Source organism: Martes martes (assembly GCF_963455335.1).
Source record: "Martes martes genome assembly, chromosome: 10".
Taxonomy (NCBI): Eukaryota; Metazoa; Chordata; class Mammalia; order Carnivora; family Mustelidae; genus Martes; species Martes martes.
In genome coordinates this window covers 44518455-44534565 of record NC_137898.1, presented here as the reverse complement: position 1 = coordinate 44534565, position 16111 = coordinate 44518455, and the positions used below count along the sequence as shown (strand labels likewise).

The 16111-nt window shown below is 47.7% G+C and overlaps 1 protein-coding gene across 2 annotated transcripts in view; it reads right to left on the bottom strand.

Annotated features, from left to right (window-relative positions):
- PLEKHA7 (pleckstrin homology domain containing A7) overlaps window positions 1-16111 on the bottom strand; it is a 214173-nt gene that overhangs the window by 60553 nt on the left and 137509 nt on the right. For both annotated transcript variants that reach the window (XM_080815472.1, XM_080815473.1), the window contains exons 5-9: window positions 14207-14318; window positions 13320-13424; window positions 10540-10612; window positions 9036-9136; window positions 542-717 (exon numbers count right to left, since the gene is read on the bottom strand). In XM_080815472.1, the coding sequence (XP_080671598.1) occupies window positions 542-717; window positions 9036-9136; window positions 10540-10612; window positions 13320-13424; window positions 14207-14318 (567 nt within the window). The remainder of the gene's footprint in view (window positions 1-541; window positions 718-9035; window positions 9137-10539; window positions 10613-13319; window positions 13425-14206; window positions 14319-16111) is intronic.

The window sequence follows — 16111 nt, the reverse complement described above, 5'->3', positions numbered from 1 at the left end:
CTTCTCCGAGACCCTGACTCCACTCTTCGTCCTGCACTTTCTCTCAGGGAATTACCCACAGCCAACAGACTCGGGAATCTCAAGATCCTTGAGTGTACCCTTGGTTTGCCCACCCGAGGGAAGGGGTAGCTGGAAGATAGGCCCCTGGCTAGCCCCAGCAACATAGTGGGCAGTCTGAGGCACATTTTCAGTTTGCCAGATCTTTCTCATTTGTCTCTCTCTTCCCCTGTCTGGTGCCCCAAGACTGTCCCTCCCACCCCACAGCAGAGAAGGACAAATGAGAAACACGCACACTAGGTTCCAAGGCTCCGTATCCCAGGCAATCACCTCACCCTTCCAGAGGACCAGATAACTTCTGGAGGACGGTACTGTGTAGGCGTTCTCCTCCCAGAAGAATTCTTTGTTAAATAGGACCTCAAAGAAAGGGCAGTGCTTAATACGAGTGACTGAAAGGTGGAATTTGGGGCACCCAAGTGTTCTTATCTGGGTCCGCATCCTAGTGTGGGAAGTACTCTGATGGGGACCTTTCATTAGGACTGACCTCTTCAGCGATGATCGAGACAGCACCTGTGCGGCCTGGTTCATGGCCCGGACCCACGCATTCATGTCCTCCTGGGTGTCCGCACTGAAGTAGTAGGTCCTCATGCCCGACTGCTCAGCCTGAGAGCCCCCCGCGGAGCTGTTGTAGATGAGCGCTCGCATGCCCGTGTGCACAGCCTGTAAACAGGAGGCGGAAACCCAGGTCAGAGAGGTCAGCACCCGTTTTACTTCCAGGAGCCCAAACAAGAAGACACTCCAGCCATGCTCTCCCCTCTTCCAGACTGAAAGCCCAGGCACCACCCAGCCTGTTCCCATGCCTGGAAAACATCACAGCGGGGTTCCCCTTTCCTAGTGCAGTCAGCCCCGGGGACCGCTGTGTCTGGTCCCCATGGTAAGGCCCTGCAGCTGTACCTGTTCCTATCTCTTTTACTCCTGCTCAGGGAGGGGCCTACCATCAAGGCGTCTGTGAGAGAGAATTTCCAAGACCCTCATTCTGTAAAAGCAAACTCTCTGTAATCCCTGTTTGGGTTCTTCTGAAGCAAGCAGTTAGTGGAACTGAGCCAACAATCAGCAGCAACAGCAGGTGGCTTGGTGCAGGTACACGCTGGACCTCCCAGCTTGGCCGTGAAATGTGATGTGTGCCCATCAGACCTGCTGTTCTTCTCTCTCTCCCCAAAGGCACAACAGAGTCTGCCATTCGACTGAAAATCTTTGTATGCCTACTATGCGCTAGGAAGCCTCAAGGTGCTTTCACATGTATCCTTGCAAAAAATACCCGAGAAGAGGTACTGGAAATGACCACTGAAAAGCAGCCAGGATGAGTGCAACCAAGAGGCAACGCCACCCGTTCCTCCCTCTGTGTTCTGATAGGCAGGGGCCTGTCTTAACTTTGTAATGAAAAACCTCACCATATCTGCATAGGATGCTGGTGTGAGGAGGAAGATCAGCAAAGCTGACCAGTGCCTCCTAGGTGTCTCCTAGGTACTTCCATGACTTTCACCTCATTTTAATCCCAATGGCGATTAAAGAGGTAGGAACAGAGGTAGGAACATGTGTTTTACACATGTGTCAAATGAAGGTCTGAGATGTTAAGTAACTTTCCCTGATCTCCATGCCCAGGAATGGATTCTTCACAGCATTTAACATTACCTGGCATTATCTATTTTACACACAAGTTTGCTTATCATCAGTCTCTTCCCTCCAGAACAGAAACTCCATGAGAGCAAGGACTTGTCTATTTTGTTCACTAAAGTATCCCCAGGAATAGTGCCTGGCACAGAGTTGGTGCTCAACAAATGTTTGTTGAATAAATGAGGAGTTGGAGCCAGGATTTATTCCTAGGTCTATCTGACTCTGAGTCCGAGCTTCTCCGTACAATGTTCCCAGGTCCTACCCAGAAATTAGTAATGATTACACAGATCACTGGCCCAATAATCTGGATCCAGATTGAAAGGCAACCTCACGCAAGGGCCAGTCAGAGAAAACAAAATGAAAGAACCAATTAGGAGTTGGGAAATAGCATGCTTCTAGAATCACTAATGGTCATGGATGAAACCTTTCAGATGAGCTGTCAACATTGGCTTGCAACCCACTCAAACACCTAGGTCCAAAATGCATATAAAATATGGGCCTGCTAGTGACACTGACATACCTGAATCTATCCAGCTAGTTCCAAGACAGTACAGGCAAACAGCCTGCAGCTAAGAGTCCCTACAGTGACCAAAGCAAACCTGATATCCTTCCTTGCATGTATAAGGGGCTAGTCACTGTCCCAGAAAAGATTCCTCCTGTTTTAGCAAGGTGGAGATAGGACAGTGAGAAAAGAATGAAAAGGAATGTGTTGTGTCTTACTATGAATCAGCAGAAAGTCCTGGAAAAGTTCCCCTGGACAAGGACCCCATAACTTCTCTGATGCCTCCTCCCAGACCCTCTGCCCAGTTACAGAGAGTAGGCACTCGCCCCACCAGACACAAGGCCACCCACAAGCATAAGGCACCCTCAAGGGTATGAGAGAGAAAGCAGGTCCCTACTACACTAGTGTTCTTAGAGCCAGGCTTGTCCAGGAAATCAACATGGGACACTCTTCAAACATGGAGAGTTGGCGTGTCTGCAAATGGGCCCTGGGAGTTAGACCCATCATTACAGAGGAGCTACACATGATCACAAACAACCTCTAACCAAATTGCCCATACGTGCTCTGTCCAGCTGCCCTTGGTTCTGAAGAACAGATTCCTAACTCCATTCTGCCTGTGTTTGGGCATAAAAGACATAGTAACTGTAAAAGTGAGAAGTACAGGGAGTCGGCCCCATGACCCAAGTCCAAAGTGCACTGAGTCTGAGGAAGATGCCAGAGCCTACATGATGAGAAGTCTTCTCAACCCTTCCCTAGTCTCATCTCAAAGATGCTCCCTTCCCCTCTGCTCTCTGCTTTCCGATTAACATAGTCCTCCTAGGCAACTTTGCATGACCGAAGAGAAAAGTTTAGGCTATGCCTAAAGGAAATGAGGGTGTAAGCAAGGAAGATTTTACCTCAAAAACTTAAGGCTCCTAGGACAAGACTGCTTTCTTGGCCTTTAGGACTCTGGTCTTGATCTAGCACTAGGGAAGGAAACTGGAATGCTCACACCTCATGCTCCCAGCATCAGCCTTTAGAACACAGAGGCCAAGGCCAGGGCCCATCCACTGACTGACTCATTCTCTAACTCATTCATTTAACAATAATTTATCATTAACTGTTTATGTGAAAGGCACGATACCAGAAGGAACAGCCTTAATCCAGGTCCAGACAGTTTACAGTCACGTAGAAAGACTACAAATATCTACAATTGTAGTAAGTGTCACCAAGAAGCTGAGGAGGCTGTGAGAGAGGACTGCTGGGGACCCTGGCTCGCCCTGGCGAAGGACCTACCTACGGAGGGACATTTAAGCTGCCCTCTACATAGCAAGCAGATATCCTAGTAGAAGTAGCACAGAGCGACGTGTGGGACGCCAAAGTGGACAAGAGTATGACATGTTCGAGGATGAAGCCAGTGTGCCTGGCAGGGAGGAAAGGAGAGAGCAGGGCGAGGTGAAGCTACTGGAGTTGGCAGTGCCAGGTCACCAGGGCCTTGTGGTCATGTTACGGTTTTGTCTCATGTACAAGAGCAAGGAGACGCCATTTAAGGGTTTGGGCGAGGGACTGGGGAGATCAGATTCTTGTCTGGAAAAAACACTCTGGCTGCAGTATAAAGAGGTGAGAGCAGGACTGGGGCAGATGTGGAGACTGGGAGCAGGAGACCACTACAGGAGTACAGGTGAGAGATGGTGGTAGGGGCTGAGAAGGAGACGATCGCCCTGAGGCTCGACAAAAGTAGCAGATAATATCAGCAGGAGCTGGGAATGGACTGGACATGAGAGCTGAGAATGGCAACTGTCAAGGATAAGACTGTCAGATTTATGACTTACAAAGACTATGGTGCCCATTTGCTGACATTAAGAAGGAATTCCTCATGCCCAACCTTTGGGCTGACAGTGAGCAGCACATTGAACTGGGTAGGAACTCAGGCCCTCGAGTCAGCCTGACGTGCATGGTGAGCCTACCTCTTACCCCAGGGCATCCCTGGACCAGCGGCTCAACCCCCCCAGGCCTCTGTTTCCTCATCTCTAAAATGGGACTGAGGGTGATGATGGTGTTTACCATTTAAGGCTGCGTGAGCATTAAATGAGATAATGCATATATGGAGCTTACAGCACCACCTACCATTTTTTAGGCTCAAAAGATATGTTAGTTAAGGTTATTGTAGGGCCAGTCACTTGAATAATCTAAGCTGACTGACTGAATAAACTTTCTAGAAACGTTGAGAAGACTCCTCTCTGCCTTCTCTCCATTGCTAATGTACAAAGAACAAAACAGGAATTACAAGGAAGCCTGAACTTGGAAAGTCTAAGTAGAGTCATTCGACCGCGACTTCACTATAAATGACTGCTCTGTGTGGTCTCTGTTTGCAGAATGGGACCAGCTCCATCTACCCAGACAGAACTGGCTGATGGGCTCGCCTTCCTGGTGAAGGCTCCGACAGGTAAATCAACCACCAGCAGTGCACTCATCTAAGAGCTGCGGACATACAAAAAAAGGGACCTAAACTGTCCAGAGGGCTCTAGGAAGGCTTCCTGAAGGAGATAACCCCCAAACAGAGGCCTGAAGGACCAGTAAGAGTTGGGGAAAGAACATTCTGGGCTGTGGTTGAAGCTCAGGCACAGGCCTGTGGGCAAGAATGCTCTGGGGCCCCAGGCAACCGTACTTGGCTGGAGGGAAAGTCTAAGCTGGGAGTGGCTACAAATGGGGCTGGATAGATAGGCTGGGGCTGGTAAACCAAGACCGGGCTTTCTCCTGCAGGAAATGGGGAAACCACTAATGGGTTTATGGCGGGAGCAGAGCCTGAACAGATGTGCAACTCAGAAACAGTCTGGAGGGGGCACCTGGGTGGCTCAGTGGGTTAAGCCTCTGCCTTCAGCTCGGGTCATGATCTCAGGGTCCTGAGATCGAGCCCTGCATCGGTCTCTCTGCTCGGCAGGGAGCCTGCTTCCCCTCTCTCTCTGCCTGCCTCTCTGCCTACTTGTGATCTCTGTCTGTCAAATAAATAAATAAAATCTTTAAAAAAAAAAAAAAGAAGAAGAAAGAAAGAAACAGTCTGGAGGATGGGCTGGAGGCCGCAGAGTCTGCAGGCTGAAGCAGGCGTAACCAATACCTAGAGAGTACTCACCATGCAGGCACTGTTCTGGCAGAAAGTTAGTTACCAACAGGAGGGATGACAATAGCCAAGACAGAATAGTGACAGGGTGGTGGAGAAGAGTAGATGGTAGACAAAACTGAAATGGGAGAGGAATAGGGCAGCTCTTCCCCATTCTCTTCTTACCTCCTAATAACCTCCATGTTGATGGAGAGTCTAGGATATAAGCCCTGTGAAGGCAAGGACCTTACATTCTCACTGTTGTGTCCCCAGAATCTGTATCCTACCAAGTAGAACAATGGGGCACAATGAAAGTTTGCTGAATATAAGTAAGTGAAAAACCACATGTCTCGGCTGGCCTTCAGGAAGAATCTAAAGCAGGGGCCTTAATCTTTTTTGGGGGGGTGGGACATGAACCCTTTGGACGGTTTTGTAAATCCTAAGAACTCTTCTCAGAATGTTTCTACGTATGCAAATAAAATAAAGGAAATTTGTTGTACTGAAATATAGTTACCAAAATTTTCTTAAATGTGGCATAATGATATGGGTGGTTCTTTAATAAATCATTACATAAGAAATGTAGTAATAATAGGGGCACCTGGGTGGCTCAGTGGGTTAAGCCTCTGCCTTCGGCTCAGGTCATAATCTCGGGGTCCTGGGATCAAGCCCCGCATCGGGCTCTCTGCTCAGTGGGGAGCCTGCTTCTCCCACTCTCTGCCTGCCTCTCTGCCTACTTGTGGTCTCTCTCTCTGTCAAATAAATAAATAAAATCTTTAAAAAAAAAAAGGAAAAGAAATGTAGTAATAATTATTGTAATTTCAAAGTGGTGATGAGCATAATCCTATTTCAAGATATTTACAATAGTCATAATGTGATATGAAGAGCTTTCTGGTTTCTACTGGTGACCAAGGCACAAGTGCTACAGATACCTGTTTTCCCCTGCTCTCCTAATCAAAGGAAACATTACAGGTTAAAAATGTAAAGATGTGATTCATCCACGGACACTGTAGAGCTCAGGTCAGGAACATTTGGTCTTAAGACAGAAGAGCAGCTCAAAGGAGGCCAATAAGGGCTTTTTTCCCCATGGAGGATCCTTGAACCGTTTCCTGCATGGAGATGTTTTTTGCTTCAGATCCTGGATTTAAGGGGCAAGCTCGCTCAGAGATGACCAGCAGGCCAAGGACAGCTGTGCGTCTAGCAGGAGCTCTTTGCGGAGGCACCCAGATGAGCCAGCAGAGCACAAAAGGCCTGCTGGCCAAGGCATTGTAGAATGCCTTCTAGACGCTACCAAGAGCCCTGCTTCGCCCTCCTACAGAGCTGTCTGTGTCTCAGGGTCCATCTAGCACCAGCTGGTAAGGCACAGGGGCTGCCAGGCTGCACGCACAATTGAAAAAGAAAGACAAGGAAGGGACCATATAACCTTTCAGGCTGTTCCTATCTACCACCACAGATACCGTCAACAGTCTCAGCTAAAGTGTCCTTAGCAACAGTCAGAGAATTTCAGCTCTGAACATAATGAAGAGTTGACATCAGAAGCAGGCATAAGACCCAGGACACTAAACACTGTGCATTCCTCAGTGTGCCCAAGAACACGGATACTGAACTACCCAAGGGTCCCACTTACTGGCCCTTGAAAGAACCATGCTGCAACCCAAGGGAAGGGGAACTCTTCCACTATCCAGAAACCACAGCCGTCTGTGGAGAACCAGCAGGACACCACTTGACCTGCCTGCAGCAGCTTTTGTCTGTTCTCAAACCCTGAGGACCCCCCAGAGGGATCCCCCACATACATGCACGCCTTCTGTCTCTCAGACAAAAAAATTAGCTAAGGACCACTCTTACTGAAGTCCTTCTAAGAAAAATTTTTTTCAAAAAGAAAAGAGTCTATGACACATAAAAGATGTTTTTCTAAATCTGTTTTCACACCTCCCCAGTGAAGTGTTAAGATGAAATATATATAGTTACAATCAGTTACTGTGACCATATTTCAAATGCTGTCCCTGAAAATTACATACAACATTATCCCAACTGTTTGCCCAGTAGCAACACTGAACCCTAGAAAGGAAGGTTCTGAGGAAGCCTTTTAGGCTGCAAAAGACCAGTCTGAAACCCACTGAACACAATGTTTTCAGAGCCATCAATCAGCGGAGAGGCTTCTGAATGATTAAATAGAAGAGTACTCCTAAAGTGATAACCTGCAAGAGGTGACCAAAATAAGACGTGGAAGAAAAGTAGAGAGGAAGAGAAAGAAACTGTCCTCCCTCCCTGCAATGCAAGTGTAAGAGGACATAGTTCACATTCAAGTTCTGTCACCATCATCTTCCAGCTTTGGGACTTTGAGCAAATTTCTTAAGTACTCTAATCCTCGTGTTCTTAATCTATAAAACAAACCTCGTAACACTGACCTTACAACACTGGCTCTCCACAGCCTTACATGAGCTTACGTGGATGGAAGAACTTCTCTGGTCATTAACGATTTTACAAATATAAGGTAGTGCTCTGCCAAATAAGGAAGAAATAAGGAAGGATCCCAGAATCTTCAGCCGACAGCAACTCTGCAGTCATCGGGGCTTGTGACAGCCAAGGGAAAGAGAGGGACAGTTCAAACCTGGCAATGAACAAAGCTAAATCATCAGCCCAGAAGGAAAGGTAGAAGGTGAGACTGACTTTCCAACCACCACCCCCACAATGGACTCAAGATCAAGATACTGATGCAGACCCCGTGGATACCACATACCAACGCTCTCTTTAACCCTCACAGAGAATGCTCGGTATCTTATCTTGTGCTTTTCCAGGATCCTTTAAGCTTTCTATGGCTGGCAAACTTGACTTCTGTTCAACCTCTGCTTTAGTACCTAATGTCCGGTACTCACCTTATGCCCTCAACATATGAACAGCTAAGCTACATGAGTAGTAGAATCAGGGGCCCCTACCCCCGCTTGAAATGCCCTTCATTGCCTTGTATCCTGAGCAGTGTAAGAGGGCGTTCCCCTGTGACTACCGGCCCCAAGGGCCGCTTGCTTCAGTGCTGAGACTTGCACTCAACCGCCAGTTAAGTAGAACTTCAACCCACCCTATCCTTACCATCCCAAGGAAACCCAAGAAACAGCAGCAGGGAAGGAATGTGTGGAGGTAACCAGACAAGGTGGCCTAAGGTGGGGACAAGTTTGGGCCTGACCACCACCTTCTTGGAGCCTCCACGCCCAGCTCTGAAGAGGCCAGAGGGCATCAAAGGACCACCATCAGTCACTCTGAAAAGGGGTTTTACTGTTGAAGGGATTTCCGTGGGAATCTTTAGTGATCCAGAAAACAGATCAAATTTGATTCTATTTGCTTTCCAACAAGAAAAACAAAGCAGACAAACTTGAAAAGCTCTTCAACATGAGCTTCTAACCCTCAATGTAAGTTTTCATAACAGAATTGCTATAAATCCATGATGAGTGACCGTCACTTGCAGTAAGTGATGGACACTAGTTAGACCGGCTGATCACAGTGATAAGAAGGCATGAGGGGGACTAGGAATCACAGGACTGGTAGAGATAGGAAAGACGGTCTGAATACTTGAGCAAAGCTGAGGGACTCAGAAGCTCAGATACAAATGAAAGTACTTCTAATGTGGTATTATCATTTAAAGTATTTACAACATTTTTAACATGCACCTGAAATACTCTAGCTTCTTAAATTCTCCCTACTCCCCATATAAAACAGCTGCTTTTATGAGGTCATTTTTAGGAACACAAAGTTTCTTAGGGTGGAGCTGCAACCCTGGAGGGGAGGGGGCAGTACCTTAAAGGAATATTTGCGACTTATGCGGTCCTCAGGGGCCACAGGCGAGATCACATAGCTGGGCAGAGGGATGCTCCCAAGGACTGCTTCTTCTCGGCTGTCTTTGAATGGAAAAAACACATCAGAATCATCTTCTGTGGCACCTTCCCTGGGTTGGGCCATCCCAATGCCCCGTTCAAGGTCCCTTAGAGCTCCCTAGGACTACTGCCATCACTGATCGTCCATTCAGGTGCTCCCTGAGGACCTTGCGGTTAATGCAGGAATGACACAGGTGAGTCAGCAGGTCAGATACAGGCATGGAGACATGCTCAGTGCAACCTGTGAACTCCTGAAACAGGGCAGTATGCCAAGTGCTGTGGGAACACAGAGGCAGAAGTGGCACACAGTCTGGGGAGGCGGAGAAGGCTTCGGAAGGAGATATCTAAAGTGTTTTAAAGGATGGGGAAGGGCATTCCAGGAAGAGCAAACCTCATAGGCAAAGTTAGAGCATGTGCGAAATAGCCTACTTTCTACATCTATTCTCCTCCTCCTCCAAACTATCTTCATCACAGAGGTAACTTCCTAATGACAGTGTTGGTCCTGCTGCTCTCCTACTCAAAGACACTTGCTGACTGCCCACTGGACGCAAAACGCAGTTCAACTTACTCTACCTAGTGGCACAACCCCCTTGCATTTTGGCCCTTACCCACCTCCCGAGCCATCTTTCTACCATGTCCTGCATGCAACAAGACTCACTTTGGCCTCACAGGTCTGTCCTTCCACTTTCTTCTGCTTCCAGAGTTTTATTCAAGTTGTTTCCTCTGCTTGAAATGCCCATCTGCCCCCATACACAGGCAAAGCTCTACCTACCTTTATTAGCCCAACTCAAATCCCATCGATTCTGAAAAGCCTCCCCCAATTCTCCAACATGGAATTAATTTATTGCTCCCCCTGAATTGCTTAAGCACGCTGAATGTCCTCTAAAGCACCTAACACAGCCTAGACTGTCTTACAAGAAAACTCTCTCTTCCTCCACATTTTGAGTCTTACTTCTTTCTCACTATTGCACAGTCCTAACTCTTTGTACTGGCACTCCAAAAATGTACCTGTGGCCAACTCAATTCACAAGTTGGTTCATCCAATATTACAGGGGATAGATCCAGACAACAAGTTATAAAATACAGTGATCTGTCTATACTTCCCACCTCTCCAGATGGTGTCGAAGGTATGCCTGTGTTCCAAATGGGGTAGAAGCTGAGACAACTCCAGACTTGGAGAGCCTAAGTAGCAGATAAGCCGGGTTCTATTTATTTTAACTCAACAAGTGGCACTTCAAGTATAAGGACTGGTAAAAATGAAGTCACCAGCCATTCACATATGTAAAAGTGAACACTTTAGCAAGTAAACAGGTTATAAACTAGCTTGGGCCACTGGTCCAGTCACTGGATTTGAGAATATAACCCCTGTATCACCTCACCATCCCCTCCTGCACAAAGAGCCCTTGATGGCCTGAGCCTCAGCTCACCTTTATAGTAAAACAAGCAATAATCAGCGAGCACAAACCACCTCCTTTTCCATAGTCTCATTCCAGAACTGTCCTGCAAAGCAAAAAAAACTAATCAGACAATATCTGAGCATACTCTTCCCCCTATCCAGTCATGCACGGCGTGATGTTAGAACCAAGACTTACCCATAGCCACTCGTTCTTTCAATAAATTAATGAATTAATAAGTTTATTGCATGGTCATTTTTTAATAGGACTTTAAAATTTAGAGTCAACGGTGGTTTGTCCCCAGGAAGTTTTGTGCGTTTCCTGGAAACAGACTAATGTAAATATCCTCCTTTTAGAAAGGAAGATGTGAATTCAAGAAATACAGTTCTTCCATTAAGAAAGAAATCAGTTTTTAACAAAAAGGAAGCTATTTATTTATTTGGGTGCTATTCTGGAAAATATCTTCTCTTATGCTGAAGAGCAAATTGATTTACACAGAATGGATTTTCCTTTCATTCAATGTAAAGAGACTTGGATTGTCTTGCTATCAATTGCCTCATAACATGAATTTATCTTTATGCATCTAAAATGTAAGTCAATACATTCATTAAAAATATTTTAGGTGATTGTAAACATTCTAAAAAAAAAAAAATAAGGCCAGGGTAGGAAAATAGTAGGGCTGTAGGGTCATTTTCTCCCAAACCTAGGAAAACTCCAGAGTTACTTTTAGCTGTTAAAACTGTTTTCCTGGGCACCTGGGTGGCTCAGTCGGTTGTGTCTCAGGTCATGATCCCAGGGTCCTGGGATCAAGTCCCACATTGGGCTCCCTGCTCAGCGAGAAGTCTGCTTCTTCTTCTCTCTCTGCCTGCTGCTCTGCCTACCTGTGCTCTCTCTCTCTGTCAAATAAATAAATAAAATCTTAAAAAAAAAAAAAACAAACAAACAAAAACTGTTTTCCTTCTGCAAATTTTTCGACAAGTTTAAATTTTAAAAAATAACAGTTGTGTTAGTCTCTAAACCTAAGCACAGCATGAAGTTTGTTCACTCTCCACTTACTAAAGTGCTAAAAACAAATTTAACTTGCTGAGTTCATGCATCTCTTGGTTTTATCTTCTGCTCTGACCAGACGATCTCTAAGATCTTGGCATACTGCTTTGTTTGGAAAACTCCTCTCCATCCTTTCGCACCTAGTGCAAATGTCACTTCCTCTGGGAAGCCTTTCAGGACTCTCCCAAGCACAGCTACATTCTCTGTGCTGTGTGTCCACAGCACTCCACACAGGCCTCTTACAGTTACTGGGCTGGGCAGCGGGGGCTGGGGAGAATTACTTACAGTCCCTTCCTTCTCCCTCCACATATCAAAGGAGCATACTTTTGTTTAATGGGGATGGGGATGCAAGTGGAGAAGTCAGAAGGTTATTCAGGCAAAGAGTTGGGCAGAGAGGCAAGGAAAGAGACACAGCTGTGAGGGAAGTGGGTGTCACTGAGAGAGATGCCAGCACTGTGTCTGACAGAGAAGCTATGGAAGCTGCCTTAGGGAGTCTGATGTGAAAGAGATTTCGAGGGGACTTCCAGGAACCTCTTCCATGTAGTGCATGATATAATGCCCTCTTCTGTCTTCCCTCAAAGCATTTGGTAAAAATCAACATCATAGCTCTTGGAGTTTGTTTTTTTTGGATGGTATGATATGTGAGAGACGATGAGGGCGACGAGAGGACATGTGAGAGATGTGTCTGTTTCCCCAGGAAACTGAGTTCCTCAATGGTAGGAACCACATGTTATTCAGCTCTTTATCCATGCTGTGGAAGCAGTTAGAACATGGCGGGCAGGGGCGCCGGGGTGGCACAGTCAGTTAAGTGTCCAATTTTTGGTTCCAGCTCAGGTCATGATTTCAGGGTTGTGGGATCAAGCCCCACGTTGGGCTTTCCATTCAGTGCAGAGCCTGCTGAAGACTGTCCCTGCCTCTCCCCCTGCCCCTCCCTGCTGCATGCGCTCTCTCTCCCTCTCCCAAAAACAAATAAATCTTTGAAGGGATCTTAATTAAAAAAAAAAAAAAAAAAAGAACCTGGCAGGCACTTGGTAAACGAACAGGCAGAAGGACGAGTGGATGGATGGCAAGGAGAGAAGGAAGGAGACAAAAGGGACATGCTCTCTGGCCCTGGGAGCTCACAGTCTATTTGTGGCCAGAGGACATGAGACAGAACAATTGGTAGCGAGTTTAGAGATGCATGATAGCCTCAGGGGAGCTGACAGGGCTTCATGAGTGGAGGGATGTAGGAAAAGAAAGAGCTGTTTCTAACCAAGGTACCCAGGAGAACAGTGGTATCATCACTAAGATCCAGAAAAAGTAGGCTGGGGAAAAAAGAGAGGTAAGGGATGAGGAGGCAATGAGCTGAGTTTGGCTGATTCGGAATCCAAGGTGCTAGGGGAGCTAGACATGTGTGCTAGACCAGGGGAGAGGAAAAGATAGGATTTTTCAGCCAAATGATAGCAAAGGCTCTTTAACATCAAGAGGCCAAGTGCTGGCCAGGGACTGGTGGTAGGGATGGATTCATACTGACCCACCCAGTGAGTGCCTGGGTCCCAGGGCAGCCAGTAGTACTGGGAACCCAAGGGGTAAAGTAGGTTTGGGGAGGAAGCTATAGCCACTGAGCAGACAGTCCACTCATAAAAATGGACAGCACATCTCCCTCAGACAAAGCCAGGAACAGAGAGCTTATTAAGAGTCTGTTCTTAGCTCCCAGCGGCCAGGGCAAGGACGGAGATCAGCTAGAGCCATCCCCCTCCCCCACCCTCCCCTCCCGGTCTCCTCACCTGCTTGTGCAGCCATCCCCTCACCACCACCGGAACATTGGGGTTCCTCCGAATGGCCTGGTCCCTCTTCCCAAAGCTGTGGACTTTATTGCTGGACTTCATGATCTAGGAAGAAGCAGACTCAAATTCTAGCAGCACTTAGGGGACTTTGGGAGTCACAGAAAGCACCTACACAATAGGAGAGCTGTAGGCTCCTCTGCCTAACTCTGAGTAGCAGTGCCCTTTGATGAAAAGAATAGCAAGGAGACCAGGATAGGCAGGCACAAGGCCACAGCATTTTAATTAAAACTAGAATCCAAGGCCTAGCAGGCTTCCCGTCCAGGTCACGGAGGGAAAAAAACAAAAACAAAACAACAACAGAAAAAACTTAAAGGGATTTTTCAATGAACTTTCACCAGCAGCTGTTGGCCCTCATATGTCCTAGTCTTTCTGGAGTAAAGCTACTTTTCCATCATAGATTTTGCCAATTTCCAGCTATTTACCGTCCTACCTGGGTTCAGTCCTCAGCACTCACCCCTTCTCTGCAATGCTGGTTCTTCTCCCTGTTCCTCAGTCAATGGTCCCACCTCTCACCTTTCCTCGGGCCCACAGGTCACAAATCCCACCAGGCAGTCTCATAACACACCTGTGAACAGAGGTGCGGCCCTCCCAAGACAAGTCAGGAAAATGAAGAAGGCATCCAAGGACTCAGATGTCAGTCCCAGTTCTGCCAGCAATCACCTGTTTTCTTGGACAAGTGACATAACCCCAACTGGTCTCCACTTCCTGATCTGACCTTTGGGGAAGATACTTCTTACATGCCTCCCTCACAAAACAATGGTGGGGGTCGATGGGCACCTGCACAATATTAAAGGGTGGAAGGAAGGAGTGAGTGGCCAGGAGCTCACCTTGGGACCAGGCTTGGCCTCCACGGTGGATGTGGTTCCAGCTGTGGACGTCTCACTGACCATGCTGGACGGCCTTTGGTTTCTCTCTTGCTTTGACATATGTGGATGTGGTCTGTGGGAAGACATGGGAGAGTCCAGTAAGTGCCAGGCTGCAGTAGAAGTAGAACCTGAGATTTGCTCCCGACTAGAACTGGTTCATGTGCCATGACTGATCTTTTGGAGAATACCAAATTCCAGACTGTAGACAGAGGACCCAAATTTCCACCTGCTTCAGGGACTCAAGACGATCACAGCTGGGCACACCTTCATGGCTGACACCCCACAAAGGGGACAAGGCCATCATTCCTGCCTGCTGAACTAAGGTCCCCACATTTAATCTCTTAATCGGGTGTCTGTGGCAACTGCCCAATCAGATGCGCACACACAGCTGTGCCACTCTTCACATGAGAGCAACCCATACTCCTTACACACATACACACACACACACACACACACACGCACGCACACACACACACTCACATATAACCCTCATTCCTCTGGCTCCCAAAAGAAACTGCTTATAATTAGTAATAAGAAATCACTTGCGCACACATCCACACCCCCAGATACACACAGAGAATCGCTTACATAAACGCCAGTGGGGCTTGCCTCCCAAAATAGATTACTCAACAAAGAACCCTATTCTAGGAACACTCCTTTGCCCCAAAATAGAACCATCAGAGATATTAACCCCTTGTGCCATGCCTGGGAGCAGGAAGCAATGAAACATGGCTGGGACCCCAACGGAGAGCCCCTCTGCGCATCCCCAACAGCACCCAGAGACACCATGTTTCCCGTCAAGAAGGTATGCCTGCCCTGAGAGAGCCAGAACTCTGGGAACATCTCAGTAGGACACTCAAGAGACACTACAGAGAACCCTTCTCACCTGCCTCCACACAGCCCCAGCATTCGGCAGTCTTTCCAAGCCCGGATGGCAGCAAGTGCTTCCAACAAATTCAGTGCCTATCCCTGAACAGCTTGATGCCTGATTCCCAGACTTTACTAACTCCGGGGATCAGTAAGCCTTCCTCCAAGTGTGAGTCTCCTCGTTCTGTGGCTGGGTTCCCTGATGGGCAACACGATCCAGGCAGCAGCAATATACTGAGGCTCCCTGCCTAAGGAGAGGCGGAAATTGGATTTGGAGGCCTGGGCCAGGAGCCTGAAGAGAGGGAGCATCCAGACAAGACCCAACGAGGAAGCAGCACTCTGGGTGTCCGTTTGCCAGGCTCTTTTACAGAGGTGCCACGAGGGAAAATCCTAGTTTCCACCTTGGAGATAGGCGGTTTCCTTCAAAACCACTTCCGCACAAAGGATAAGGCATCCTTCCTGCGCCCCAAGACGGAGCCCCGACACCCTGCACCATTACTTCTTCACAGAAGGAGCCGTGACCACTGTGCTCCCTGAGCTGCGCCAACAGCAGGATCACTGCAGTGGGACCAGCTTTCCAAGGGGCTGAGCTCTACCGGATGCTTGGCAGCTGGAGGTGCAAGTCTCACCAGGCAGAAAGATCACTGGCTCCTTATCAGCTCAGGCACTCAATCCAGATTCCCCGCCCCCGGCCTCCATCCCAGCCAGACTTTTGTTACTGCTCCCCACTCAGAGAATGTCACAGCACTCAGCCCGCTCTCTGTTGGCAGAGGCTGCATGCAGCAGAGAGATAATCGCCAACAGGGGGGTGAGAAAGGCCCTGAGAGGCTGCCTTGTCCAGCCCCTGCCTCCAAGCAGAACTATGCCCAAAAAGTCTGCCTGGAACCTAGTCTTGCCTGATGTTCAGATTTCCAGAGTTTGAGACAAGGATGAGTTCTCAGTTATGGCGGCTATAGCTCTATGCCAAAATTGAGGACACAAAGTCTAACAATAATATAG